This window comes from Malurus melanocephalus, unplaced genomic scaffold (assembly GCF_030028575.1).
Source record: "Malurus melanocephalus ecotype Western Australia unplaced genomic scaffold, MMel_1.1 scaffold_126, whole genome shotgun sequence".
In the NCBI taxonomy this organism is placed as follows: Eukaryota; Metazoa; Chordata; class Aves; order Passeriformes; family Maluridae; genus Malurus; species Malurus melanocephalus.
The window spans coordinates 1,965,681-1,991,847 of NW_026623358.1; the positions used below are offsets into that span (position 1 = coordinate 1,965,681).

The window sequence follows — 26,167 nt, forward strand, 5'->3', positions numbered from 1 at the left end:
TTGATTGCCTTTGAGCTCTGATGGGCAGGTAAGAGAAGATGGAAAGAAATTTTTGCGGGGGGGGGGGGGGGGGTGTTTTTTTTTTTTTTTGGTTTTTTTTTTTGGGGGGGGGGGGGGGGGGGGGTTGTGTTTTTTTGTTGTTTTAAAATTTTTTTTGATCTGTGTGTATTTGAATAGTTATGCCTCAGGCATGTGGCATACTTTAAAGGGGGGAAGGTGGTAGTTTTTTTTAAAAAGGTTATTGTTCTAGGGGGATGTATGTTTGATGATGCCTCAGTCATATTACCTGCATAGTTTTTTCACAGTGCCTGTAATATAGTTTGCATACAGAAAATGTAGGTACCTTTACATGTATTTTGCTTTCTCTTGCTTTGTCACTGAGCCCGCATTATTCTGGAGTACAAAACTATGCTTCTTGTCCACCACTGTGCCTAAGCCAGATGGAGCAGGCCATTAACATTTGATGGAGTACAGCTGTCCTGAGGGAGTTCCAGCTCCTGGGTTGGTTTGGGAAGTTACCTCATGTTGCCCAGCTTGGAATGCTGATTATGTAGAGAACATAGCAAGGCAGCCACTTGCAAAAAAGGGTCAAACCAGTCTRGTGTCAGGTATGGATAGTAAAATGTCATCTTGGTTAATTACTAGTCTAGCTGCATTCTCCAGTTACTCATTTGGATTACTAATGATTGGGTGTTTACTCTTCTGGATGCCTTTGACTTCTTCCATCTTGAGTCTCAGGTAACTCACAGTCCTGGGAGGATTTCCTCAGTAAGAGAATCATAGTGGCACCTGTTTTATGCCCAGTAATGTCTTACTTTCTAATGGAGAGATGCTCTAGGAATAGTGAATGTAGTAATGCCTAGCTTTTTGGGAAGAGCATTGCCTTGGATGCAGTTTGTGTCCTGACCATTTGCTTATTTTGGGAAGTTTTGACTCCTCTGATTTCCTGATACGCTTTTATTTATAGCCATGAAATAGTCATTCCCCTAAAGGAGGACAGTGTGTCATAAGTAAAGGTGAAAATGAAGAGATGGGAACAGACTGTCTGTGCTAGTGCTGTGCGCTGAACTGCTTGTGAGCTCTGGTGTTGCACGCAGTAGTTTTTGTTGTTGGAAAGCTGAGGCTTAGTATTAATGTAGAGCAGCAGCAACACCCTGAGCATGGCATATTAGTGTGCCTCTTAGTGTGGCMATTGTGGTAGATGTATTTTTTATGCTGTATTCTCTCTGGAGAGAGATGTCCCTGGATAGTTACTCCTTGTGCAAGTAAAAGGTTTAAATTACACATCATTATAAAAAATGTCAAATTGTAAATTAAGATCACTTTCTTAGGCTTTTGTTTCCTACCTTTCTCTTCTTTGCTAGTCCCACTCCTAACTCCAGATTCAAGAGTGTCCTGTAAAGTCRTGTCTGTGTTACTGTGTGTGAAAGATACGAATGACAGATACAGCCTTTTTCTTTCRTGTGTGCTGATTTTTAAAAGAAATTTGAATACAACAGAGTTCATTTCACAATTGTTTAGTGGACTAACTACTACACGTTGAAAGAATATTCTCAATTTTCTACATACGAATAATAATTTTTAGAAAATTTTGTTGCCTGAACCCAGAAAAATATCAAAATACCCTGATGCATGTGTTAGCAACTGGCAGTGAAGTTCAACAGAGATCTGTTTAAACTCTTATTGCTTTTCAGTTTCCAAAGAGTTGAAACTGTGGGGGTTACTTTGCCTTTTGCATTCAGCTYGCAAGGGTTAGTAGCTGGTTCTGTGGCTGCAGTCAGTGTAAGAGGGGCYGCTCCATGTTGCAAGCAGTCTGCTGCATGGAGTTGAGATTTTACAGAAAGATGTGTTGAAATTTTGAGGACATGATGGGGAACAAGTGACTGCCTGAAACAAAATATTAAATAAATATTTCTTAGAATGAAATTACAAATAATTGGTAAAYGTCAAAATGGAAATGGCTTTTATGCATTCAGTAACTGCCTAATATTAAGGTTTGTAGATACAAAACTTTAACATACCATGAAAGGAAGTTTGATCRAATTGAATCTATTTAACAGTCCTTTAGTGAATAGTCTGTTGTTCAACTTTATCTGTTTCTTCCAAGATCCTTTCAGGATACCCTAACTTTTCAGAGCATAATAGTGGCGGTTTTGATGCACATTTTTTCTGCAGTTCAGCATTAGAAAAAGAATATTTAAGTTCACTGATTTTAGTAGCTATTACTGCTCATCACTATTGCTGTAGATAATTGCTGAGCTTCTGGGTTTGATGGTTTTTCAAGTGAAGGTGCTACAAGGACAAGTCCTCAGAAAGAAGTATGTTTAACATCAGGAGTTATTTAGAAATAGAATTTCTTGATGTCCTTGTGACTTGACGAGCCTTTGGTGAACTTTGGCTGCAGCTTCAGAACTTGGAAGTTTTGCCAAGATCACTAGAAAGTGCAGAAACTGATGGGTTAGTCAATATTTGGTGCACTTTGTTACGCATGTTCCATAAGTGTAGGAATTCTGTGTCAAGGATCCACCACCTTACTTAATCTGAATATTGTCTTTGAGGTCTGTGCAATGTTGCAACCCAGGGTATGCTGCTGACTATATTCCTGTATGTTTCTTTCAAGCTGGGGCTCATTAGCAGAGTGACCGAATCAGTGAAAAACATTGTACCAGGATGGTTGCAGAAGTATTTCAATAAAAGGGAAGATAAATGTATAGATACAAATGAATCTGCAAACGAGGAAGAGAATTCAGTWAACTATCACCATGATTATGCAAATGAAGATGCCATGGCAATTGATGGGAGAGTCATGCCTGAGTCAGCAAGAATTAATTTTGAAGGTATGTGAAATATCATTTAGTATTCTGACCATCTGTATTTATTCACAGATTTCTAGTTTTGAATCYGCATTTCTACAGGAGGCTGGAAGGAGCGTTTGGACAGAAAAAAAGCAGAACGATAAAAGCCCAGCAACACCCAAACCAAAACGACCAACCAGCCAAAAACCCCAACTAAAAATAACCCCACACAAAGCAAAATCAAAGCTCAGCAATTCAGGTTTTGGAGCTCCCTTAGCTTCAAAGTTTAAACATAATTGCAAAATATGGAAGTTGACTTAGGAGCTCTTGGAAGTCATCAGTTGACTTCAGATAGTCAAGTGCGAACTATTGCTAGCATCATTTGGGTGAATGTTGGGTTACATTTTCTTTTTAAAGGATCTGGAATGAAGGTTTATCTAATTGCCTAAGGTAATAGAAACATTAATTTGTTTTGTTGTCCTCAAAACAAAAGACCAGATGCTAGAATGCCAGAGGAAAATTCTTTCACGTGTCCTGATTTTTTTGTCCCYTGTGCTTCTTTAATCAATTTATTCAATTTCCTTGTTATTTTRATGGAGATCTGGGAAACTTTGTTTATGATACTAATATTTTTAGTATTTTGTAGCATTAAGGTGTGGCATGGCTAGTGTGGGGTCTTTGAAAACTATATGGACCCTTGGTAAAGAAGTTTTACAACCCTTTTACCATATAAAAATCTGTGCTTTATATCTATGCCTCTCACTGTTCCTGTAGTACTCTGTGAATTTGCATATGCTCTCATTTGAGTTTCTCTTAAGTTAGTAGTTTTAGGAACTTACTTTTTAATTAGGAGAGAAATTTTGTCCGAGCACATGTACATAACCATCTGTGTGGAAAGTCAGTTGCTTCTGTTGTTGTCAGAATGAAAAATAATGAGGAAATACCTTTGTCACCAATGTAATCTAAATAAGGAGCTTTATTTCTCTCCGTGTAGCTGTAGCTTGAGAATGAGTTTGCATAAAGGAATAGAGAAGKTTTTCATGAATGAGTAACATGTGTTGGCTTTCCTGAAGAGCTGTGTGAAAGGACCTTTCAGTGAGAACAGCTGCACAGCAAACTTTCTAGTTCCAAGAAATCAGGAGCAGATGGGACGCCCTAGAACCTTCAGCAGCTTGTGTTGGCGGTTCACGGACGTTGTAGTCTAATCTTTCTTGTTATAGTTAATAATAATATTTCCTTATTATTACTATAATTCTTATTTTAGAAAGCCTACTTCTTCAGCTCTGAGATACAGCTGCCTATGTTCCTTTGCATGGCCAGCCTTTGGTCTGGTAATACTGGTAATTTCAAACCAAGACAGTCCTTAAACTTGACCAGTGCTTTAAAGAATTACTAGTACTGCAATCCTTATGAAGATTGAAGTAGCTAGTTTAAGCCTAGTRCAAATGTCAGGAGGTTAGTGTCTCGAAATTACATTCATATGCAGAAATCCTGGGAGAGACTGTAGACTTACATTGATAAAAAATGGCAAAAATGGCAAAGCGGCCATTAATAGYTATTCCGTTCATGTGGCAGAGTTGGGGCTGCGGGCCACCTTCTGCAGGACACTGGCAATGTTTACAGACCCTTTTCATGAGGAAAAAGTGCTCATCTTACAACTGAGGCCACATTGCTTACTTGTCCTTTCTGCCAAGATCTCAGAAATTAATGGATAGGAAATAATTTGCCTGTAGCACAGCCTGATATGGTAGAATTAGAAAGGGAGGATGAYGACACCAGAACAAACAAACCCTCARAAATCTCTGCAAATATGCATTTTCACGTTACATATTCAGGCTAACATCATCTTTGTTACAAGGTGATAAAAACTGCACAGTTGGCTTTAACTTGTCATGTAATCTCAAATTTTGGAAAGCTTATTACAAGCATTATCTGCAGAAGAAAAATTCTACAGGTGTTTGATTTAGTGCAAGATAAAGTTAAAGCGCTTGAGCATAGGGTCAGAATTYGGTGTTGTAAAATCCCATCATTAAGCACTACTTAATGTGACATTAATGCTTACTATTGCAAGCAGTGTTGCYGTTGTAATCAGACAGACGAAACCCTATCTGGGTGAGGAAGTTAAATTCGGCTTCTCTATTTTTGTGCTGAGAACTTGGCAATAAGTATGGCTGTTGATAGAAAACAGGTTTTGGCTTCTGTGAGCTTGTCTGTAGGAAAGCTGATTGTCTCACTGTTCTGGTTTAGAACCATCCACGAGCAGGTCTGCACTGAACTCCTCCGATGTGTTAACAAGGCCCTCTCTTCACCGGAGCCACTTGAACTGCACTGTGTTGGATTCCCCAGTCCCACACTGTCAGCCCTCCACATCTTCTGCACTTGGCATCAGCAGTCCTGGGCTGTCCCTAGTAAAGGAAATAAAAGATTCTACCTCTCAGCATGATGACGATAACATCTCAACAACCAGTGGCTTCTCCTCTAGAGCATCTGATAAAGGCAATTTTTATGTTTCTCTAATTGATKTGTTTGATAACATGAAGTACTTTGTATTCTTTACTGTTCCGCATTGCTTTAATAAGTAAAGTAGGTGAAAGTCAGCTTTGGATGTTAGAATTAAATTTAATTTTCAGTATTTTAGAAGTATATAATCCTGTYACCTTTTAAATATAACCATGCTTGGAATGGCATTTATGAGTCCCTGATATACTAAAGAGTAATAAATACTCTTATAAACTGCAATAAATACAGTTTTAGCTTGATTATCTGTAAATCTTGATTGGGGACAGCGGGAGATATTAATCATGGTTTTTTTACCAGGAGTCAATGAAGCAACTATTCTTATTCTCATTTAACTTTGGGTTCTTTTTTCTTGCTGTTCTTGGTAGAGGGCATCACYTGTTAGTACTTCCCTTGGATTTTTGCCAAATTCAGTAAGGAATGTACACCATTTTGAAGTAAAAAAATGCCCAAAACATTGTATTTATATATAATGAGACCTAGGTGTCTCACTGAGAAAGGGCAGAACAGCACGTTTGCAAATTTTTCTAGTCCCCCAAATAAATGGGGATGGAGGCATGCTCAGCCAGTTCTCTGGAGACTGTAATTTGACAATTCAGAGTAGCTGTTGCCAGGGTGTAACAATATAACCTGAGTTYGCTAGAACTTTCTGGTGTGTTTCCGTGAAACATATGGAAAATAGGTTGTTAACTCTGTTAATTCAGCCTTTGGGTAATTGTTCAGGTTTAAAACCTGGCCAGTTCTGTCCTAGCTGGTTTCTAACCCTCTACCAGCATAGGAAAAACTTCGTATCGTTATACATGCACGGGTGTTTATGCAGTACTTTTTATTTTACCATGAAGGAAGAAAAAATAAAACTATGTTGTATTGGAAGTGTGCTATTAGCTTGTGAATGTTTTGAAAGATTACTGAAAGATCACATATTTGCAGTTCTGTAAACAGATTTTAGGTTCAGAGCTGGTATTGGGTTTCACACCATATGTGAAATTAATCTGTTTGAAGAGCTCTRAAGGTTAGAGTGTCAGAGAAATGAATGTTAAGGGACTTTTTCATTCTGTATKACTTTTTTGTAGAGAACTCTGGAGTTTGTGTGGTGTTTAATATGAAGTTCTTTATGTACACAAGGCATTTACATTTAACATTTGTCATTTTGGCAGATATCACAGTTTCAAAAAATACTTCAGCACCACTGCTCTGGTCCCCAGAGGCTGAAAGATCTCATTCCCTCTCGCAACATCCTGCATCTAGCTCTAAAAAGCCTGCATTCAATTTATCTGCTTTTGGATCTCCCTCTCCTGTAAGTACTGCACAGTATTAATTTTAGTCAAGTTGAATGTGTAGCTGTTTTACTAACCACTTACCATAATACCTTTCTGTAGTCACTTGGAAACACTTCTGTCTTTAAGCCAAGACAGCTTGGGGATTCTCCATTTTACCCTGGAAAGACCTCTTATGGTGGTGCAGCTGCAGCAGCAAGGCAGATTTCTGCTTATCAGGTATGAGAATAGTAGTGCTGGGTGGGGGAAAACTAAATTGAAATACAGAATGGGGAGCTCTGCCAAAAAAGCTGTGACCAGGGAGCTTAACTTGAAAAATGTGGCAAGTTCCTATCTTGCTCATTCAGGTTACATTTCCTTTTAAATTCTTGTGTAATACTCTATATAGAAATGCTTATCATAAAGCACAAGAATGACAGTAGCATCTTGGTTGCTGGGCAGCTGCTTGTAGTAGGTTTCCTCTGTTACGAACTTCAAAAATTTCCATTTTCTATCATTGTCTGTGTCTGACTGTACCATGATAAAATGACATGTAAATCATTGGCATCACTTTGAAAACTTTGTTTATAGCAGCAGAAAGTTACCTGCCTGATGCTTGCCTGTAGATCTTACACAAGCATGTATGCACACAAACTATGAACATGTGCTTTCTTTAATGTAAAGTATGTAAGGGGAGGCATGCAGTCCTACATGCTGAGGATAAACAAAAGGTGCTCTCTCTTCTGCTGTCATTCAGATGGGTCTTGGGAAGAGCTGGTTGCCTGCAAGTGTTCTTTGTGGTCTAAAATGAACCAGCAAATTAAAAGTCCTGACTACTCTCAGTAGCTAGAGTTGAATCTAAAAGCAAGTCAGTAAAATCTGATTTGGTTCTAATTTGTTTAAGTGAAAATGCCCTTTATTAAAAAAATAAACAGGCAAAAGTAACTTTAAGGAACTGAAAATAAACAGTCTGTTTCTACCATGGAGTAGGGGAACCTACAGTTTTCTGATTCAGGGAAACCTTGAAACTTGTGGGTTTTTCCTGACTTGGTGTTGAGTCAAACTTCAGAGCATTTAAAACTCCTATAAGTTACAAGCCCTCTTTGGTCAGTTGTTTTTATTTTTTATAAAATTTGTGGATTATGTTGAAAAGAGGGCACAAATACTAGGCTCTTAAAGGAGAGACAAGCTTGTTCGTTGCTGTGTACAGCATGCCTCACTTGCGTGTTCTATGCGTTGTGTGATGTGCTTCCTGTCTCCACTTAGTCATGTGGTARGCATGTTGTGGTTACATGACAGGTGTAGCATAGTTTTAAAAAATGGTCACACTGAAGCTTTTTTTATTATATTCAGTTATGTGGTAYAACTAAAACATTTACTTCTTCAGTGTGTTACGTTTAGATCTGTTACAGTTCAAATCAGGTCCTTATCTTTCTAAACGGAGTAAAAARATCTGCGAGCAGCTGCAGTCTTGGGGGAAGGGCGGAAATGAGAGAAGTAGAACTAGAAATTCCCGGTGATGATTGTATACTTTGGTTTTAAGATGCCACGCTTACATCATTGTGAAACTCTGAGATCTGTTTTGCTACTGAAAGCACTTTCTGCAGCGTAAGCCTTTGCTTCAGTTCTGTTTCCCTGATCACTGCTTCAGACAGCCTACAAGCCTAGTGTCTTCCATTTCATGACCTTTTACATTTAAGGATTTTTTTTGTTGCTTTGTCCCATGTGCAAGATGTGCAGGGCCCAAATTAAACTTCCATAAAGTCAGTGGAGTATGTTTTTCTTCTTCATGGTTTGCATGTTCAGTGAGTATGTTTTTCTCTGTCATTACAAGAGTATTGGTTGTATCACCAGTATAGATAGCTCTAGAGTGTAAACTACATGTATGTTGAACTCAAAATCAAGCATTGTAACATTGGCAATGCTAATTTTTCAGCCACCAATAAAAAGACAAGTGAAAGCTAAACAAGCAAATGTGCAGTCCTATGGTGTGACAAGTTCCACAGCACGGCGCATCTTGCAGACGTTGGAGAAGATGTCAAGCCCTTTGGCGGTAAATGGCACTCCTTTTAATGTTTTATTATATTAATGTTTATGTGTTTTGAAAAAAATGTAAGTATGCCAGTATAGGATGAAGATGTTACTTATTGTCATGTCTGGTTTAATTTATTGTACTTGATTTTTTCAACAGGATGCTAAAAGGATTCCATCTTCTAGTCCTCTGTCTTCTGTAAGTTGATGATAACCCACCGTGTGTTTTTGTTGATTGGAACCCTCTCCTAGGGGAAAAAAATCCTCTAACACTAGGCCTTTTTTTTCTGTTAGCCTGTGGACAGGAGTGTGCTGAATATGACTAGCTTCCAATCCAGACAAAACCAGGTAAGAACCATCAACATGTTATGCTGAGATAGGTAATTTCTCTGCTTTACAGCTCTCAGAAGAAATACCATGAACCTCAATGACAGCATGCACATGAATTCAAATTGGTATTAGCTGTATTAGTTACAGCTGCCTTAGCTGTGTGGAAATTGCTGAAAGTGTCTTTTCTGTCCACCCTAGATGAAGRACTGTGAAGATTACTCAGGTGGAGAATTATATTATCTGTTTCTGGTGATGTGTTGATATGTCAAGAACAACCTCTCTAGAACACACGAAGTGGTTTTATCTTGTCCTGCAGCTTGGGGTTAAGTTGCATGTTAACCTTCCTGTTTCAGAAAGCTTTCTCTTTCAGAAATAACCAGAAACAGAAAAATACTGATGGATTTTTCAGACCTTGTGCAGATTTCCATGTTTATTTTAATCAAAAAATTAATACTTACTATTTTTATTACTGCTCAAATAAGGAGAACATTGGAAAATTGTTAGATTTTGTCACTTCTGTAAATTTATGATCTTAAGTTCCTATTTGGAGGTAGTACTGAGTWGTTGCTGTAGTAAATCATTATTTCCTTGTTTTTGTTAAAAACAATGTTGGAGTATTATATTTATTAAATTGTAAAACCACAAAGGTCACTTTTAGGTTAGGCAGCTGAAGGAACAAAAGTGAGTTTTCTTCCATGCAAACTTTTCATCTGCTGTTGTAATGAGGAAGTGGATAGAATGTCTCAAGAAGTTTCTATGCTAATTGCTTGATTAGAAGTATAATTAATTCTACAGTCACTTAAGGGTTTATTAACATCTCAGATTACCTGTACTGTTTTTGGCTATATGATAAATTATAAGTGTAGAAAAGTAGAGCATGTAAGTTCTTTACCACCTCAAATATAATCCCAATAATTGAAAACAAAGCTCTTACAGATACTCAGTTAAAATGCAGAACCACACCTGTGATGAGGCATTAAAAAAGATCTAGCAGATTTGCAGCATAGATGCTGACATCAGTCAGAAAGTGAATGTTGCACACGGCTGTCACTGGGTAAAAATAAAGAAATTGTCTACTCATAATGCTAGAATTCATAAAATTTGGCAGAGGGAAGGCATAACCCTTGATGAGAAGGGAGGAGAGGACTGTATGTGCCCAGAAGAAGGTTGTATGTTTTCCTACTAAAGCAAAAAATGGTTGACAGGACACTTGAAGACTCGGGCAAAACTGTTACTGAACAGAGGATAGGAARGGAGAGGAGCATATGAGTTATTTTACTTACAGCAATATAGTTTATTTTGTCTGTGAAGTAACTGCCAAATTTAGGCATAGGATGCTGTCAGAGTATTCCTGTAGCTTTTTAGATTYTATAAATATAAATGATTTTGTGGTGGTTTCCTTCTGCAAGCTAAATGTTTTCCACATAAATGAAAACCACATCATTTTCACTGGGTACTGAGACTGATGGAAAGTTTATAGTTCCGTAACTTTTATCATCAGTAAATGCTGTGGTAATTTGGGTGGGTGCGAGGATAAATTGATTGCTGCTTCCCTTTCAAAGATGGATTCGCAACATCCACCTGTCCAGAATCTTGTGACACCAAAGCCAATCTCCCTGACAGGGAGTCGGATCACGTATTTTAAACCATCTCTGAAACCAGCTACTAATTCCAGAAAAATTCACCAAAGGGTAGATATAGACCATCAAGTAAGTAAATTTTCATGTCYTAATTTGCCTGCTTTTTGCAAGCTTGGAATGTCTGCTAAGACACTCTTTGTTGCCAGAGTACCAATAGTATACTTGAGGTAAGCTTTAAGACARTGGGAACCATTGTCAAAGAGATATTTAGAGGTTTTACAAAATACCTGTGTCTTTGGCTCACTAAGTGGCTGGTGCTTATTTTCAGAATGTGGTGATGTGCTGTTGGCCAGGCTGTTCACAGTGAAAGAATATTAAAAGCCATAAACAAAAATTTTCTTTGCATAAGCTGCTGTAGAAAAAGTTGATGGAACATGCTGATGTTGTGTATAGAATGTTTTAGGTGAATTGCAGGCCCCAAGTGATATTTCTAACAATTACTAGTTCAGATCACTTTCTTAATTACTCATTCTGATCACTTTGGTGTAGAAGGAGTCCGTGATAAACTTTATAAAACAATACTGGCATCTCTTTTAGAAGAAAGTCACCCATGGTTCCAGTATCATTCTGAATGTAAAAATGATCAGGTATTAAATATATGAGCTGGAAATTAAATGGAWAGTCAGAGTAGTTAGGGAACAAGCTTAAGCAGATGATASATATTTATATATAAATAAACAAAAAACCAAAACAGCACAAAATGTGTTTGGTTGTCTTCTCTTTGTGTTTTGTTTATAAATATATTCAGATAAATCTTGAAATAAATAAAACTTATTTTGCAGGACATGATAGTGGACAGTTTTCCTGCAGAACAGCCTGTAAAATCGTCTGAAAGGTATGACAAATCTGTTAATTTAAAACATTTCAGAGAAGAAAGCCCTCTCCTTTGTCTGTACAGTCTGCATGCTTGCCTTCTTTTGGAAGGGCAGTAACTTCTCAGTAAAAGGGAGTGAAAAGTGAAAGAAAAAGTGAAAACATTCTGAGAGACTTTAACCATTTGTGCATCTTCATCTTCATTAGGGGAGCAGCTGTTAGGTTTGGCTAATTAAATAATTGCTTTGAGTCTGAAGGCTTTGTCGTACATTAATGTCTTTCTGAAAAATTCTTTATTATATGAAGTRTCTTACAGTTCAGTTGTATATTCAATTTTTTGTTGTTTGTCTGTATTTAAGCTGGAGGAAAATTGTTTTCTAATGCCCTTTACGTGACAAAGTCACTTGTCTGCTCTGTGAGCTGTTTTGCATGAAAAACAGAAGCCTTTCAGAGTCATCTGAAGACAAATGTCAACTTGTCTCTGATAAAAATTCCAGCAGAGTTAAAAACTGTATTTCTTCTTGAGGAGATGGTCTTGCATTATGCTGCTCACTTGGCATAGAATGACTTTAGATAATATTGATGGCTCTCCCTTCTGGGCAAATAATCTTTTGGATAGTGCTTGCATTAAGACACTGCTCAGAAGATACCCTTTGTCTGAGGATTAATCTCTTTCAAAGAACAGTAGTGGGGAATCTGCTAATGTGTTGGCTGTGTGTTCATCTTCCAAGCAATTCTTAGGTTGCCTTGGGCATTCTTTGGCTTGCAAAAAACCCCAAAGCCAGCCCTTTGCTTTACCATCCAATAGTTTGACTTTACAGRAATCATCTTTGGTTTTGGCAGACATGCAAACAGATGTTAGGTTTTAATTGTGGGTTTTCAAACTATTSTAAATTTTCTTTGGTACAACTTCTCTCTCGATGTAGTTCTACTGCTGTGTTTTAACTTTGGACTTTAGAGAAGATGGTCTTTTTATTTTAACTCTTTTATAAAGCCARTTTCTGTTGATTGTCATATTATAGAGTAAGAATACAAAACTGATAAAGGCCAGAGTCTCTTCCATGCAGCTAACCTGCACTACTTTGATGTATCTCTGTTCAGCCTAACAAAGGCTGTTTGTTTAGTTTTTAAATAAGTGTCAGAATTGTAGATTGGACTGACTTTGTTGAACTGTCTTTGCCCCTTAGAAGCTGACAGTTGTTAACAGGAAAGAGTAATAGGGGCTATCAYAGACATGCTGTAATTGTTTGAATAAAGATTTATTTTGATAGGAGATTTTATTTCGGGTTTCAAATTGATTGTCACTTTGGATTAAGGAAAAGTCTGATCATATGGCTTTAAAGATCTGGCTTCCTCTCAGTGGTTACAGTGYTAAGCAGATGTTTGCAGCTATCTGTGAGGTTTAGATCATTTCTCTTCCTCAGTCCTCTAGAAACTTGACCTGGTGTCTTCCAGTGTCATCCCGTGTATTTTCATAATGACTGCTGGATAAGCTTGATACAGTATTTATTTTCAGGGATATTTAGTTGTAATGCCGTTCTGCTTTTTATTGTTATTATTCCTTAGTTCACTTCTATTTTGATATGTGGCATGGGTTTGGTTCGGTTTGTTGTTGTGGGGCTTTTTTGTKTGGGTAGGGGTGTCTGTTTTGAGGTCTTTCTTTTTTGGTTTTTTTCTTTCTCCTTCCTACTTGGATTAGGGAGTCTTTCTGGTGTGGATCTAGGCTTTTGTAATGAACAGAGAAATGCCTTTTTRTGCCTCATAAGAGATCTGTATTCATGTCTGAAAAGACTTATGGAATGTTGGCACACCCAGACACCTCTGCTGCTTCTGCTGATGGCCTCAGGAAAGCCAAAGCTGCTTATGAWGCTTCTGTCATATTTTCCTGCCACACAAGTTTAAGCCTCTCAATTCCATATGAGCTGTTGGCAGCACTTCAGTGCGCACACACGTACCCCCCCTCACCCATATATATTTAGTTTTTCTTTTAAATTCCTTCAGAGATACACACTTGTCACAGAATCAGAGAACTGGCAGTCAAAATTTCCACTGTCTGGACTATTAAAAACAAACATTAGAGAATAACARTCTAAATCAGTTCTTCTATTTCAGTGGCTTAGTCATCATTCCTTTATGGATGTTGTGACTGTTTTTTTATRTATGTTGTTCTCACTGCTGCGCTTACTCAGCTTTTGCTGTTTAGAGCACCAGCTATTTACCAGCACTTAGTAACTCAGYATTTTTCTGATTCCAGTTAGAAATTCTGGGATTAATAGTGACGATAATAGCTTGAAACAATTAGTTGATGAGTTGAATTTTTTTTCTGCTTTCTTTTTATCCACCTTCCTTAACCCGTGTATTTTTATTCTGTGCCAGCAATTTGACCTACCCCAAACCTGATACTCCTGCATCCAACGGTCTGTCTTCAGGAGGAAGAATGGATAGTGCCTGTGGCAAAATGAGAAGGGAAAGAGAACGATACTGCACATCCAGACCTGCACAAAAACAACAACTGGTAACGGTCTCTCAGGTTAATTGATCTCACTGAGATTACTGAAATAAGTAGCTTCTTTGCCTCATAGAAATTTACAGTAATGCCACTTCAGTTTTGTGGGTATTCTGCTGTGGGTTTCAGAGCAGGCTCCAGTTTAGATAGCTGTGTAAGTGCCTCAACGTTGGTTTTATGTTTTTAAAATATTCCGTTTATTATCTAGGATATGCTTCATGCGATAATGTTTCTTACTAGCAGTTGAATGAATAAATTTGTTAGAGGTTTGTAGAGTTTTTAGAAAGGAATCAAGTGCCAAGGGAAAAAAAAGGGGCTTTTATTGTGTTACTTTATATTTAAGTCATGTAGAAAGGTATGGGTCMAGAGCCTGAAGCAGAAGACAGTATTTTGCACATTTGCTAATGATGAGTCACAATTTTTGGTGCTTACTCAGACWCACTGTGAGAGGGTTTTTTTTCTTGTTTTATTGGGAAAACTCCATTTAATGATGGTTGTTACTATCCCAAGGGTTATCTTCCTAACTGAGTATTATGTAAGCTGCCTACTACTGGATCTTAAATCTAAAGAGGTTAACTCGGTCTTCTGGCTGATGCAAAATAAAGAAGTAATAAAGATTGGAGAATGTTTATGTAATAGAAATGGTCTTAGTGTCAGGGTGGGATAGAGTCTTCAGATCAGATCTCTGAAATATGTAAGCTGTAGGGTACATTAGATGTCTGTAAGTAGGAGTGTTCATTTCTGCTTAGTCACTTCTGAGTGATGTTGATACTGCTGTCCAAATCGTGAATAGATTGGCTGTTCTCATTTAAATCCTAACCAAGCTGGTCTTGGTAGTCAAAGAACTTAAAAAACAAGGGTAAGACCAGAAGTTTTTAACGTATGCTGATTTCTGAATTTTGAATTTTCATCCTGATACATGACATAGGCTAGATTTACCAGAGTATGATCCTCTGTGTCACTCTTCAGGCTTTCATTTTTTACCTGTGCTTTGGTTTGGTTTGGGGGTTTTGGTACTCCAAGGAACCCATGTAATTATTTAAATATTATCTTTTTCCAAGTTCAAGTGACTTCAGAGACTTTGGCAGCTGTTCTGCATAATTTTTCAAGAGGAACACTTTCTTACTTGACATGAAGTTGTGCTCTTAATAAAGAGATAAGGGAATCRTAGAATCCTAGAATGGTTATGTCCTTCTAGATCTTTAATATCTAAAGTACCAAAGCCAAATAAATAAAGTATCAAAAAATAAATCTTATCTGTGCCCCTCTCTTCTGCAAGGTAACAATTTTGAGCTTGCTTTCARTATTCTTACTGGACAGGTGATGAATGTAGTATCACATGGAAACAGGCTGGCCATAAATAAAAATGATGTGACAGATTGATGTGGGAAGGTTAGGAGTCATTTTGAAAACTTAATTTGTCTGTAGATCYCTCTGTTGCATTTAACTTTGTTAAGAAATGAAGGGTAGGAAGGGACAGGGTAGAAAGGTAGTATGTCTTGTGAAAGAGAAACTACAATTTACACCTTTTTTAAAGAGAAAAATTAAAATCTACAGCTTTTCTAAAGAAAGTGAGAAATTACAATTTGSAACATCTTTATAAAGAAAAAATAAAATTAACAACAATTAAAATATGCACTTAGGAGATGGAGCAAGAAGAACTACCCGAAGTACCCCTGCCCATCAGYACTGCATCGCTGCCGACGTTCAACTTCAGTTTCCCTGCCAGTAGTGCCGTCTCCTCATCACCCAGCACTATTTCAAAAGCAATGATGAACAAGGTAAATCTTTGCTGTATATCATGAATGCTTTTTCAGGACGAGTATACCTCTTCCTTGCCCAGTGTTAACTCTCTGTGGTGCTCATGAAACTAACTGTCCTGAGTTTATAATCTGTTGAATAAAACAGGGTTGTGTTCTGACTGGGAGGTGGGGAGGGAGACATATTTTGATAGGGCTTCTGTCCATCTTACAAACACACTTGCAAGCTTTTTCTTTTATTATAATTCCATTATTATGGATCAGAAATAGCAACCATTAGATTTCCCAATGTCACTGCAGAATGTCTGTTAGATAGTGAATTCAGGTAGCTGCTGTTGCACCTGGATGTTTTTCTTTTCGATATAAACCTTAATAATTTTGAAAATACAGGTACAACCAGCAAGTGATGTTGGCAGTCCAGAGTTTGTATTTTCATCTCCAATTGTGAAATCTACTGAGGTGGAAATGCTACCTCCATTGTCTGTAAGTAAAAAATATCTCAACATTTTCTCAAGGCTTTAGTAGAATATTACAGAACAACAAAGCAGAATTGGCCCTGGTAAGGGGAAAACAAATATATAAATTTCTGATGTGTAATTTTTTCTCCCAGCATCCACCAAATTTTTAAAGACTGGATTTCATATTATATTTGTGTGTGAAACTTAATTGAAATTTCTCAAAATCTAAAGAAAAAAAAATATCTTTTTCACAGCAGATTAAGTTTACATTTAGTGTTCCTGTTGTGAAGTCATCTGAACTTTCTGGATCCACTGATACACCAGTGACATCATCCATCCTTAGTCCAGGTAACAGAAATTTTAGCATTTCGGACATAAAGTGTTAATCATCTTTTTTTTGTATGTTAAATAGTTAATCTGTCATTTCTAAGCATTTTACAAATTCCAGGCAAAGTGTGTTTTTGRTGATAGGTCTACTTTTAATAAAATTGTAACTATAAACTGTTGTAAATAAAGTATAATGTTGAAGATTCCTACATAAGAAGAATGAAACATTGAAATTYTTGTTTCTAGCAAACGTGAATATATTCTTAACTGGATTTCTTTGTAACAGGTGGTTTTTGTTTTCTTTTTAAAGTTTGTGCCACTGTAAACAGCACCAGCAATAAGAGGGAAGAGGAAGAAGGATATGATGGGTTCTGCAAACCTGCTAAGTTCTTAAAGCAAGGAAGTGTGTTAGACATTCTAAAAATCCCTGGTGAGATAATGAACTCTTTAAAAAAATATTTTGAGGAGAATACACTTGCATATAGCTGCATGGATTTTTAAAAAGCCCTCCACAACAGCAGCAACAAAAAAACACCCCAACAATTTGTCACAGTTAAGGCAGTGTTAGCARTAAATACAGACAAGGAGTATATTACATTAAATGCTGCATCTGTTAGGCTTGATGCCCCCTTCTGTTAAAAGTGGCTTTCGYAGCTGAAGGGAAGACTGCAACTTCTAACCAGATGCATTGCTTCTCTTTCACGTGTTAGGTTGTAATTCAAACTTAAGTATAAGAAGATTAGTCCAATAATCTGTGTTTTGTTTTAAATAAAAYGTATGTAATTGGAAAGGAAATCTTTGTAAAATGCTTTACAAATGCATTACATTCTTCTCCCACCTTCACCATCTCCAGAAATTAGGAATTATAACGATTATTTCTTTCTTAAAGGTGTTTTGGAAGCTGCATATCCATTGGCCTTAAATGATAACAGTTACTATGGATTCAGATGTAAATTTAAAGTGGCAAACTGTCTCACTTAAAAAAAAACAGTTTTTAAGTCATTGCAGCTGCTTTCAACTATTTTGTAACAAGTGTGTGTGTAGATGATGTTTTTTGTTTTAGGAAAGAGATCTTTATTGAATTGGATCTTTCCCTTTCAGCCTTGAGTTGCAGCAGGACTTTTTATTATGAAATGGCAGATGTGTGTAGAACCTAAGAAGGCAGTGGCTATTTATATTGGAAGGAGCTTAATGAGGGAAAATACACCGTTTATTTTGTTTGAGGAAAGACCTGTGGTGAAGTGGCATTTTCTTTATCAGTTTTAGAGAATCAGCTTCCAAATCCATGCTGTCAGAAGATTCCACTTCTAAAATAAAAAAAAAAAAAGGCAACAACAACTTAATTCCAAAAAGAAACTTTACAGTTAAATTGTGTTGTTATTTAAGATGTGTTGCTGTATCATTTTTCTTAGTGTTTCCATGTCGGGCTTCTTGTTTTCTGAAAAGTTTGCAGCTCTAAGTAAGGAGTTGGCCTGTGCCCAATGCATTTCGAACAAAGAGCATGCCTAAAAATTGTTTGGTTGTCTTAGTTCTTACTGCTCAGTTATTACTCAGAAGTTGTGGGGCAATACTGTGTGGATTGCTGCTCCAAGTAACAACTGCTGTGCAGCTACTACAGTAAACGTAAGTTATCTGCTATGCAGAAATAACTTYAGCAATTTGATTCAGTTGGGCATAATGTCTTAAAATGAAATTGGATTATTTTCAGTCTGTGACAGATCATCAACTTTCAGTACTGTTTACACTTGTATCTACCCATGAGTGGCAGATAAAAATGACATTTGTATTTAAAACTTTCTTCAAAGTGAAGAGTTAAATCAAGCTTTAAACGAGTGTTCTGTTGTGTCCCAGAGCAGCATGTGAAATTTCATCCCTTTAGATAAGATTTCCATGGACTTCCTCTCGCGGTTAGTTGGAATGTATAGTTGTAATCATTGACACTTGGTTTCAATTTGTGCTGTCTACCATAAGTAACTTCATGYAGGCAGGGTACGGCTTTGTTAGTAAGATCTCTCCTTTTGCTTTTTGTTAAACTAGGCTTTATGTCTGAGAAATCACCCTCCTGTTCATCTGCACAGCCTGTTACAAGCACAGTGGTCTATACAAGGCCTGCAATAAGCAGTTTTTCTGCAAGTAAAGACACCTCTAAACAAGCATCCTCGTTTTGGCAGTCTGACACACACGATCCATGTCTTCAGAACAAAACCACAGATGGCAAATGTGTAACATGCGAAGCTGCTAAAGTGTCCCCTGTTGAGAGTACAAAACAGATGATAAGTGCGAGTCAGTGTGTCACCTCCAAGACAACGGTCCCTACAGCAGGGACACTGGGCTTTGAAGACAAATTTAAACCGGCACCCAACAYGTGGGACTGTGATACCTGTCTGGTCCCAAACAAACCTGAAGCTACAAAATGTATAGCATGTGAGACACCAAAGCCTGGAACAGGAGTGATGCCTGCTCTGACAATGCCAGTGGTCACAGACAACTCGGTGACAGTGACATCCTCCAGCAGCRCTGGCACAACAGTCACTCTGGGGTTTGGAGACAAATTTAAACCGCCRAAAGGCTCTTGGAACTGTTCCACGTGCCTTGTACCAAATAAGGCAGAAGACAGTAAATGTGTATCTTGTCAGTCTGAGAAACCAGGTTTGTTCTTCTCCATTATTTCAATCTTAGTCTATGTGCATTTTTTATAGAATAAAATACGTTGCATATAAAAACTGTTTTCAGCAGCATGGCTTCATGCCAGACAGGATGGATTAGTGACTCTCTGCAGGAATGCYTGTAGGCACTTTGGTGGTCTCAGCCCAGATTCCAGCCTGTCACTTGAGTTGAACTGATTRTGAAATGTATTAGTTCAGAGCTGAGCTGAAGCAAATATACTCTGCTTTACATTTAGTGAGGAAAGATGACTAAAATGGATGCCTTAATTAAGTTAAAACCAACCCATTTTCATTGGGGAAAAACATTACTCCATGCAAGGAGCTAAAAACTACTGGGTTTGTTAGGATTTTGTTTTCCTCTTTCAAAACAATGTGGCTTAAAATGTYTCAAATCACTATTTGTGTGTAATTGAGCAGAGATACGAAGCCAGATACCAAGTCATTGTAGTCTGTAGCTAGTTGTCTTGGGCTAAAACAAAACCATATGTTTAGCTATGCCTATGGTAGCTTTTCAGAACATAGATAATATTGTTTGGGAAGGTCAGGGTTCTTACAGGTCTTGGAGAAGTAGGTGCCTTCTTCAGTTCAGTTCTGGGTTGTTTTCTGTTACATGTGATTGTAACCAATTTTGAGAGTTTATCTTTTTAAAGCACAAGTAATTTCTTTAGTGTTAACTTCTRTTGGCTCTTAACATCATTTAATTTCAAAAACATCTTTGCAAATATATCCTGGGGGGAAAAATAGGTGCTAGATGGACTAGACTGTGCTTTTGTCATCATTGTGTACAGTAAGAGTGGAATTTCTTCAGATAAGGTAATGCGTTTTAGAGGAAGCTTGTTTTCAGCTTCAGGGTGGCCAGCTGGCACTTTTGTCCAAGACTTTGGCCATTCCAAGGAAGAATCTTGGAAGTGRGGGGTTTGCGGTGACCACCGTGGCACAGAGAATTGCAGTTACATGTGTTTGTCAAGGGGACAAATGAAGCAAGTAAGATGGGAGAATACAAATTCTCTGGATGTGCTGTGGAAAAGAAGGCACATTCCTGTCTAAGGAATGTTACTGCTTTGAATTTGAAAAATAATCTTGTGTCTCTCTCTTGAATGCCACCCTCAGTGATTCCCTGTTAGGTGAACCATCAGTGTTACGTGATCTCTTGTGCCTTTTGGATGTCTGTGTCACTCCTCACACCGACGGAGCTGAAGTTTGCTCTTGCAGGCATCAGCATCAAGTGACATCTTTCAGGGGATGAAAAGTTAGGGGAGAGAAGTCRGAAGGCAGGTGTTGGCTTTCAGGCTTCAGCAGCAGCAGCAGTTTCTGCTGCTGTTGAAGACAGTGTAGCTTGTGTGGTGAACACAAAATTGTGGGTTTGGAAGTTTTGAGTTCCTCTGTTTTTTTTCTTTTGTCACTATGTAGTTTTGACTGTATCGTGTCTTTGTGATTTGATGTGTCATTTGTATCATTCGAGTGAATTCTCAGCCTTGCATCACTTGACAGTGATCATTAACTTGAATGAGGCGAACTTTGACTGCTGGTAACTAGTGTCATCAGAAATTATTTTAGTAATTTTAGTTCAATACCATAACTGTAATTTACATTTGAAATAAGCTATGTTAGTGTATTTTATGAACTGCAGTTGCTGTTTAAATGTCACTGGTTCAATTTGTGCTTGAAATCATACGTAGATTATAAAGAAGAATCCAGGTGTTTCTATTGTTTACATTCTCAGATTATATTTGACTGAAATCAACCTGTATCTTGATAGTTTTTTACTGTTACACTTGTGTGCTTTGCAATTTGGTGAGCATTTMTTAAAAAAGATCATGTTCACTTTATGATATAAGCAGGATGATTAACTTCCTTGTTTTTTTCTTAGGGAGTTCAGTGCCTGTGACCAGTAGCAGTGTTTCTGCATTTTCTGCTTCTTCTGGAGGTTTTCTGGATTTAGACAAATTTAAGAAGCCAGAAGGAAGCTGGGAATGTGAGGTCTGCTTGGTCCCAAACAAGGCAGAAGCCACAAAATGCATAGCCTGTGAAAGTGCAAAGCCAGGCACCAAAGCAGAGTTCAAAGGTAATACTGAAAGAGAAGAAGGATGTGAGAACAACTCTGCAGTTGTTTTTCATTTTTTTTAAGTACAGTGATTTTTCCTTTGAATGTAGCAAAATTGTCTGTTTGTTGTTTAGGAATATTGCAATATGCCTCTGTTTCGACACCCATTCTCCAAAAAGRGATTATGTTTTTTTAGAGGAAAGCTTGTGTCAGTGACATACATAGTTGTTTGTTTCAAGCCTTATGTATTGCTCATTTGGAGTGCAGACTAAAACCATYGGTCGTTGAAGGAGCTCACCAGTGTGCTTTTCCAAGCCAGGTGGTGCACAGGAGAGCATCATTGCAAAAAGATCTGTGTAAGAGAGGAAGTGTGAAATTTCCTTACTTGTTCGTGTGTGAAGGGTGTTTTGTTGAACACTTTTGACTCTGGCAAAGCTCAGGACTAGAATCCCAGCCATGTAGCAAAAGCCTGCAAATATTACATCTTATGTTGCAAATTTGACATTATTGCTTGTTTCTGCAGGTGTTGGTTCTGCTACTGTGTCTACAAATGCTGCAATGCCATCATTTACATTCGGTGTCCCGTCATCGTCMGCTGAATCTTCTCAAACATTAGGTAGCACAGGAAATTTTAAATTTGGAGAACAAAGTAGCTTTAAGTTCGGCATTGCATCTGAATCTGCATCGTCCAACACTGTGACTGGAGGATTTAAGTTTCCTACTGCTTCAGGGAGCTTCAAATTCGGAGTTTCTTCCTCAGACTCTAAATCAGAAGACAGTAAAAAAGAAAGTAAAAGTAATAGTTTTACCTTTGGACTTCCATCTGCAAGCAGTCAGACTCCTTCAACATTTCAGTTTGGAGCAACGACTTTGGGACAGCAGGAAAAGAAAGAGGAACCAGTTTTGGGAGGTTTTGGTTTTGCTACAAGTTCTTCTTCCATAGCTACTAATGAGAATAAAACCGGAGTCAGTGGCTTCACTTTTGGAGCTGTGGCAGAAAAGGATGTAGCATCATCTGCTTTGCCATTTAAGAAGTCAGATGAGAAAAAGGATGAAACCGTTTCAACGAAGGGAGGCTTCTCTTTCGGCAGTGTGGAATCTGCACCCACACCACAGGTTGTTTTGGGAAAGGCGGAAGAGAAACAGGACTCTGTCACTTCTGCTGGTCCATTAACATTTAGAAAGCAAGCTGACAATGAAGAGTTGAAGGCACAACCTATCTTTTCATCTGGGACAGCTGAGCATACCAAAGAGGAGAGCAGCGCAAAACCTGTATTCAGTTTTAGTTTTGGTAAACCACCAGAAAARGAGAGTGAGCAGGCGAAGGCATCTTTTGCATTTGGGGCACAGACAAGTACTTGTGGTAAATAAACAGAACATCTTTTGCCTTCACTTCTCTGCTCGTGTCTATTTGATAGTACTTCTGAGACAGTACTGGAGAAAATCTATGGGATTTAAATACTACCTGCAGCCTGTCTTTAGTTCTGGATGTTCTTGATGTGTAGACAGTATGTGGCAATTTCTTCATAGCTTTTAGTGAATTTTAACATTATGTTTAGACAAGAAAATTGCCACACCTTAAGGAACCTGTATCACTGCTTGTATAAGCACTGAATTGTATTGTCTCAATAATAGCAGCTCAGCTGGTGATAAAATCTATAATATGGTACAGCATAGAGGCTGCATAGTGGGGTATTTTTATGGTGAAAGSGAGAGAGGGAGTATATCTTATTTCCATCTACTTGCAGCTGTGCTGCAGTTTCTCTTCTGCTACAAAGGTAGAAAAACCACTTCGCAGACATGGCACAGTTTTGTATTTCTTTCATTTGTTGAAAGTTTTCAGTGAAGGATTAAAATTTTTCAGTGATGATTGCTGTGTGAAAAGTTTGTAGTTGCTAAGTTCCATTTATATGACTTAGTAGTAACTTTGTTTCTTCCTTTCAGATCAGGGAGCATCCTTCAGCTTCCTGAGCTCCAGTTCCTCCAGCACAGTTGTACCTACCACTTCAGCCAACAGCAGTGGCGTGTTTGGCAGCACTCTCTCGTCAAACCCGCAGCCAGTTCCCACTCCCTTTGTGTTTGGACAACCCAGCAACACTGTGACCAGCTCTGTTTTTGGCAATCCTGCAGAATCTAAAACATCTCAGTCCTTTGGCTTCTCTCAAGAGAACAAACCAGCAACCACATCTTCCAGCACTGGTTCGACTCTTACTCCATTTCTCTTTGGTTCAGGAGAGAGCAGTACTAATGCAGCAAATACAGGATTTGCTTTTGGAGCCACTAGTACATCAAGTGCAACAGGTACAGTTTAAATAGATGTTCTTTTTATTTTCYCATTTTTGTCATTATGTAGTGAACTAAGGAGATCCTGTTTCAGGAATACTTTACTTTGCAAAATGTGTRGGCTAAATGCATGGAAGTAGAGAAAAATACTGAGTATTTATATTCAGCAGTGTRAATTTGGGCTCATTTTTCTTCAGTGTGAGAAATAGAGTTTAGGAATAAACTGGCAACAGAATTGTTTTATGCAAACGACAAACSTTTACTGGATTTCAGTTTGTACAGGAGGTTTTCATCATGAGAATGGTAATTTATTTCTTCTCATTATCAGTCCAGTGTTTACATTTAGAAGTCTGGGAATTACAACTTTCCTGACGTTTCTCTCCTATTCCTAAAACTGAACTATTGGAAATAGTGTCAAGATTTGCCAAGTCCTTCCCTCACATRTATATATAAAGGAAGTAGTTCTGCATGCAATCACTGCTGCTTAAGAGTTGGTTTCTACTAAGGATCATGGCCCGTATTTGTTAATCTTTAGCAATTTAGAGGAGACAACAATAAAAAATAGAGTTTTTTCATGTTTAATGTTCATTACTCCACTGTGTGAATTGTATAAACAAATGCATGACACAAAACTAAATCCACCGAATTATCTGCATTCCTGTGAGCCATGTAGTATGTTGGAAATAAAATTGAACTTGTAAGGGAAATACTTAATCTAGTTTGATCTGATGGCTTAACTTTGTCAGTCACAGTTTGCACAGTCACAATTTGCACACTTTTATGTGTATCAGAAACAGAAAAAACAGTCCTAAATTACTACAAGCAACAGATCAATTGAACGTGCTAACAAATCAGTAACTTTCAGTGTGATTTTTGTTAGTAGGTGACATCRCATTTCAAATATTTTCACAAATTCAGAAACCTAAGTTTTAGTATCATGTGTCTCATCTTGGAAAGAAAGTCAGCCATTCCAAGTTGCGGTGCAATAAGATGGTATTTCCTGTTGCATGGGGGCTGCTTAAATTGCATTAATAATGCTGTTTAAAATGTCCCTTTTGCAWAGCAAAAATGTGCCACGTGCATTCAGAGTCGCTGTTAAGTTGCATTTCATTATTTCTGCTGGCCATGCTGCTGAACAGTTGGGCTGATTGTCTGTTGATGATAGGTAGAGAATTACTGTGCTAAACCAAGTTTTTTAGATTACTGCAAGGTTGATTTGGCYTCCAGAAGTTGATAATGGTAGACACTTGAACAGGGAAGGGGTGCAGTTGCTGACAAAAAAAAAAATACATGTTCTCCTAGTCCTAATAAATCAGGAGCTGTATTTTGCATGTCTGAAAAATCTAGTTTGAATTAATACTCCCTGTGTGTGGTAGAAACAGCTTTTAGTAAATACACATTGTTTGTAGGAATCCTACATGTACAACATGAAGATGCAACCAGTGCATTTGAGATTTAATTTTGTCTGACTCTCATAAACAGAGTGTTTCTCACATTACTTATAAGAAAAGGTGCAATTCCTTTGTTGGCTGAAGCACTATCTATGTGAGTTTTACATACTCACACAAGTAGTTTGAAATTAAGATGAGTAGTCAGCAACCAGACCTGAGGCTCGAGAATCTTCTGTTTCTGGATTCATCCTTGAGGGCWGGAGGGAAAGGGCCCATACTGACATGCCTCTCTGTCCCCCAAGGGTCGTCGTCTTCGTTTCTGTTTGGCTCTGCCTCTCAAGCGCCTGCTGCTGGCCCAGCCTTTGGCGCCAGTCAGCCACCAGCATTTGGCCCAAGCCAAGGCTCCAGCCAGCCAAGTGCTCCAAGTTTTGGATCACTGTCAACACCGTTGTTTTCTGCTGGCTCTCATCCTGCTCCTTCTGCCTTTGGCTCGGTGACAAGCAGCACTCAGTCCTCTGTGTTCGGACAGCAGGCAACTCAACAGCAGCCAGCTTTTGGCTCTGGTACCCCCAGTACTGGTGAGTGACAACCATCCTCTTCCCTTTTAGTCTCAGAGATTATATATTTTATTTTATTTTTCATTAAGTGCACCATGTGTTATATGGAGAAAGACAACTTTGGCATTGTGCATGCATTTAAATGTAAGAATTGCCCTCCGTAAAAATAATGGTTATGGGGTTGTCATTTATGTCCCAGTCCTGGCTGGGGGGACACAATGTGCCCAAGCCTTCTCCACAGAGACTTAGCAGACACAGCGGTTGCAACTCTACCATTAAATTTTGAGTGTTTTCTTTAGAAACCTAATGATTAAAAGGAATTGTTGAAAACCGTGGAGTAATCACTGGTAAGATTGTGCAAAACAGAAGGGCAGAAGCACTGCAAAATCGTTAATTTTTGAGAAATTCTTAGTTACCTGACTTTAACAGGCTTCATTGTATAAAATACAGTCAGAATTGTTTTGGGGTTTTTTTTAAGTATTTATGAAAATCTTTTTACTAACGTAGTATAAAATACCATAGGAAAGGGGCAGAGAATGAATAATTATAATTCACGCTTATAATTCAAGCTTAAGAAAGATTTGTTCCATACTAGTAATAATTAAAACCAGTGCCAGACTGTCTATTTGATACCACATCAAGTACTGAAAGGGAAAAGCCTCCTTTTCTCCTCWCAGAAGTTTTACAAAATAGCTTCCATTAAAAGTAACCAGCATTTTTGTACTAATTAGTAGCTTAGTACACAACACATCACTCAGTYGATCTTTCATTGATCAGGTAGCAGTTTAAAGGT

At 37.9% G+C, this 26,167-nt stretch overlaps 1 protein-coding gene across 1 annotated transcript in view; it reads left to right on the forward strand.

The window, feature by feature from the left end:
* NUP153 (nucleoporin 153) overlaps window positions 1-26,167 on the forward strand; it is a gene marked incomplete at its 5' end in the record, with an annotated part of 41,682 nt that overhangs the window by 12,879 nt on the left and 2,636 nt on the right. The window contains 19 exons of the mRNA XM_057370471.1: window positions 2,621-2,837; window positions 5,043-5,291; window positions 6,470-6,609; window positions 6,692-6,808; window positions 8,505-8,621; window positions 8,760-8,798; window positions 8,894-8,947; window positions 10,492-10,638; window positions 11,352-11,404; window positions 13,759-13,897; window positions 15,532-15,669; window positions 16,039-16,131; window positions 16,361-16,454; window positions 16,744-16,863; window positions 18,471-19,082; window positions 20,970-21,164; window positions 21,667-22,506; window positions 23,088-23,444; window positions 25,120-25,395. Of these exons, the coding sequence (XP_057226454.1) occupies window positions 2,621-2,837; window positions 5,043-5,291; window positions 6,470-6,609; window positions 6,692-6,808; window positions 8,505-8,621; window positions 8,760-8,798; window positions 8,894-8,947; window positions 10,492-10,638; window positions 11,352-11,404; window positions 13,759-13,897; window positions 15,532-15,669; window positions 16,039-16,131; window positions 16,361-16,454; window positions 16,744-16,863; window positions 18,471-19,082; window positions 20,970-21,164; window positions 21,667-22,506; window positions 23,088-23,444; window positions 25,120-25,395 (3,997 nt within the window). The remainder of the gene's footprint in view (window positions 1-2,620; window positions 2,838-5,042; window positions 5,292-6,469; window positions 6,610-6,691; window positions 6,809-8,504; window positions 8,622-8,759; window positions 8,799-8,893; window positions 8,948-10,491; window positions 10,639-11,351; window positions 11,405-13,758; window positions 13,898-15,531; window positions 15,670-16,038; window positions 16,132-16,360; window positions 16,455-16,743; window positions 16,864-18,470; window positions 19,083-20,969; window positions 21,165-21,666; window positions 22,507-23,087; window positions 23,445-25,119; window positions 25,396-26,167) is intronic.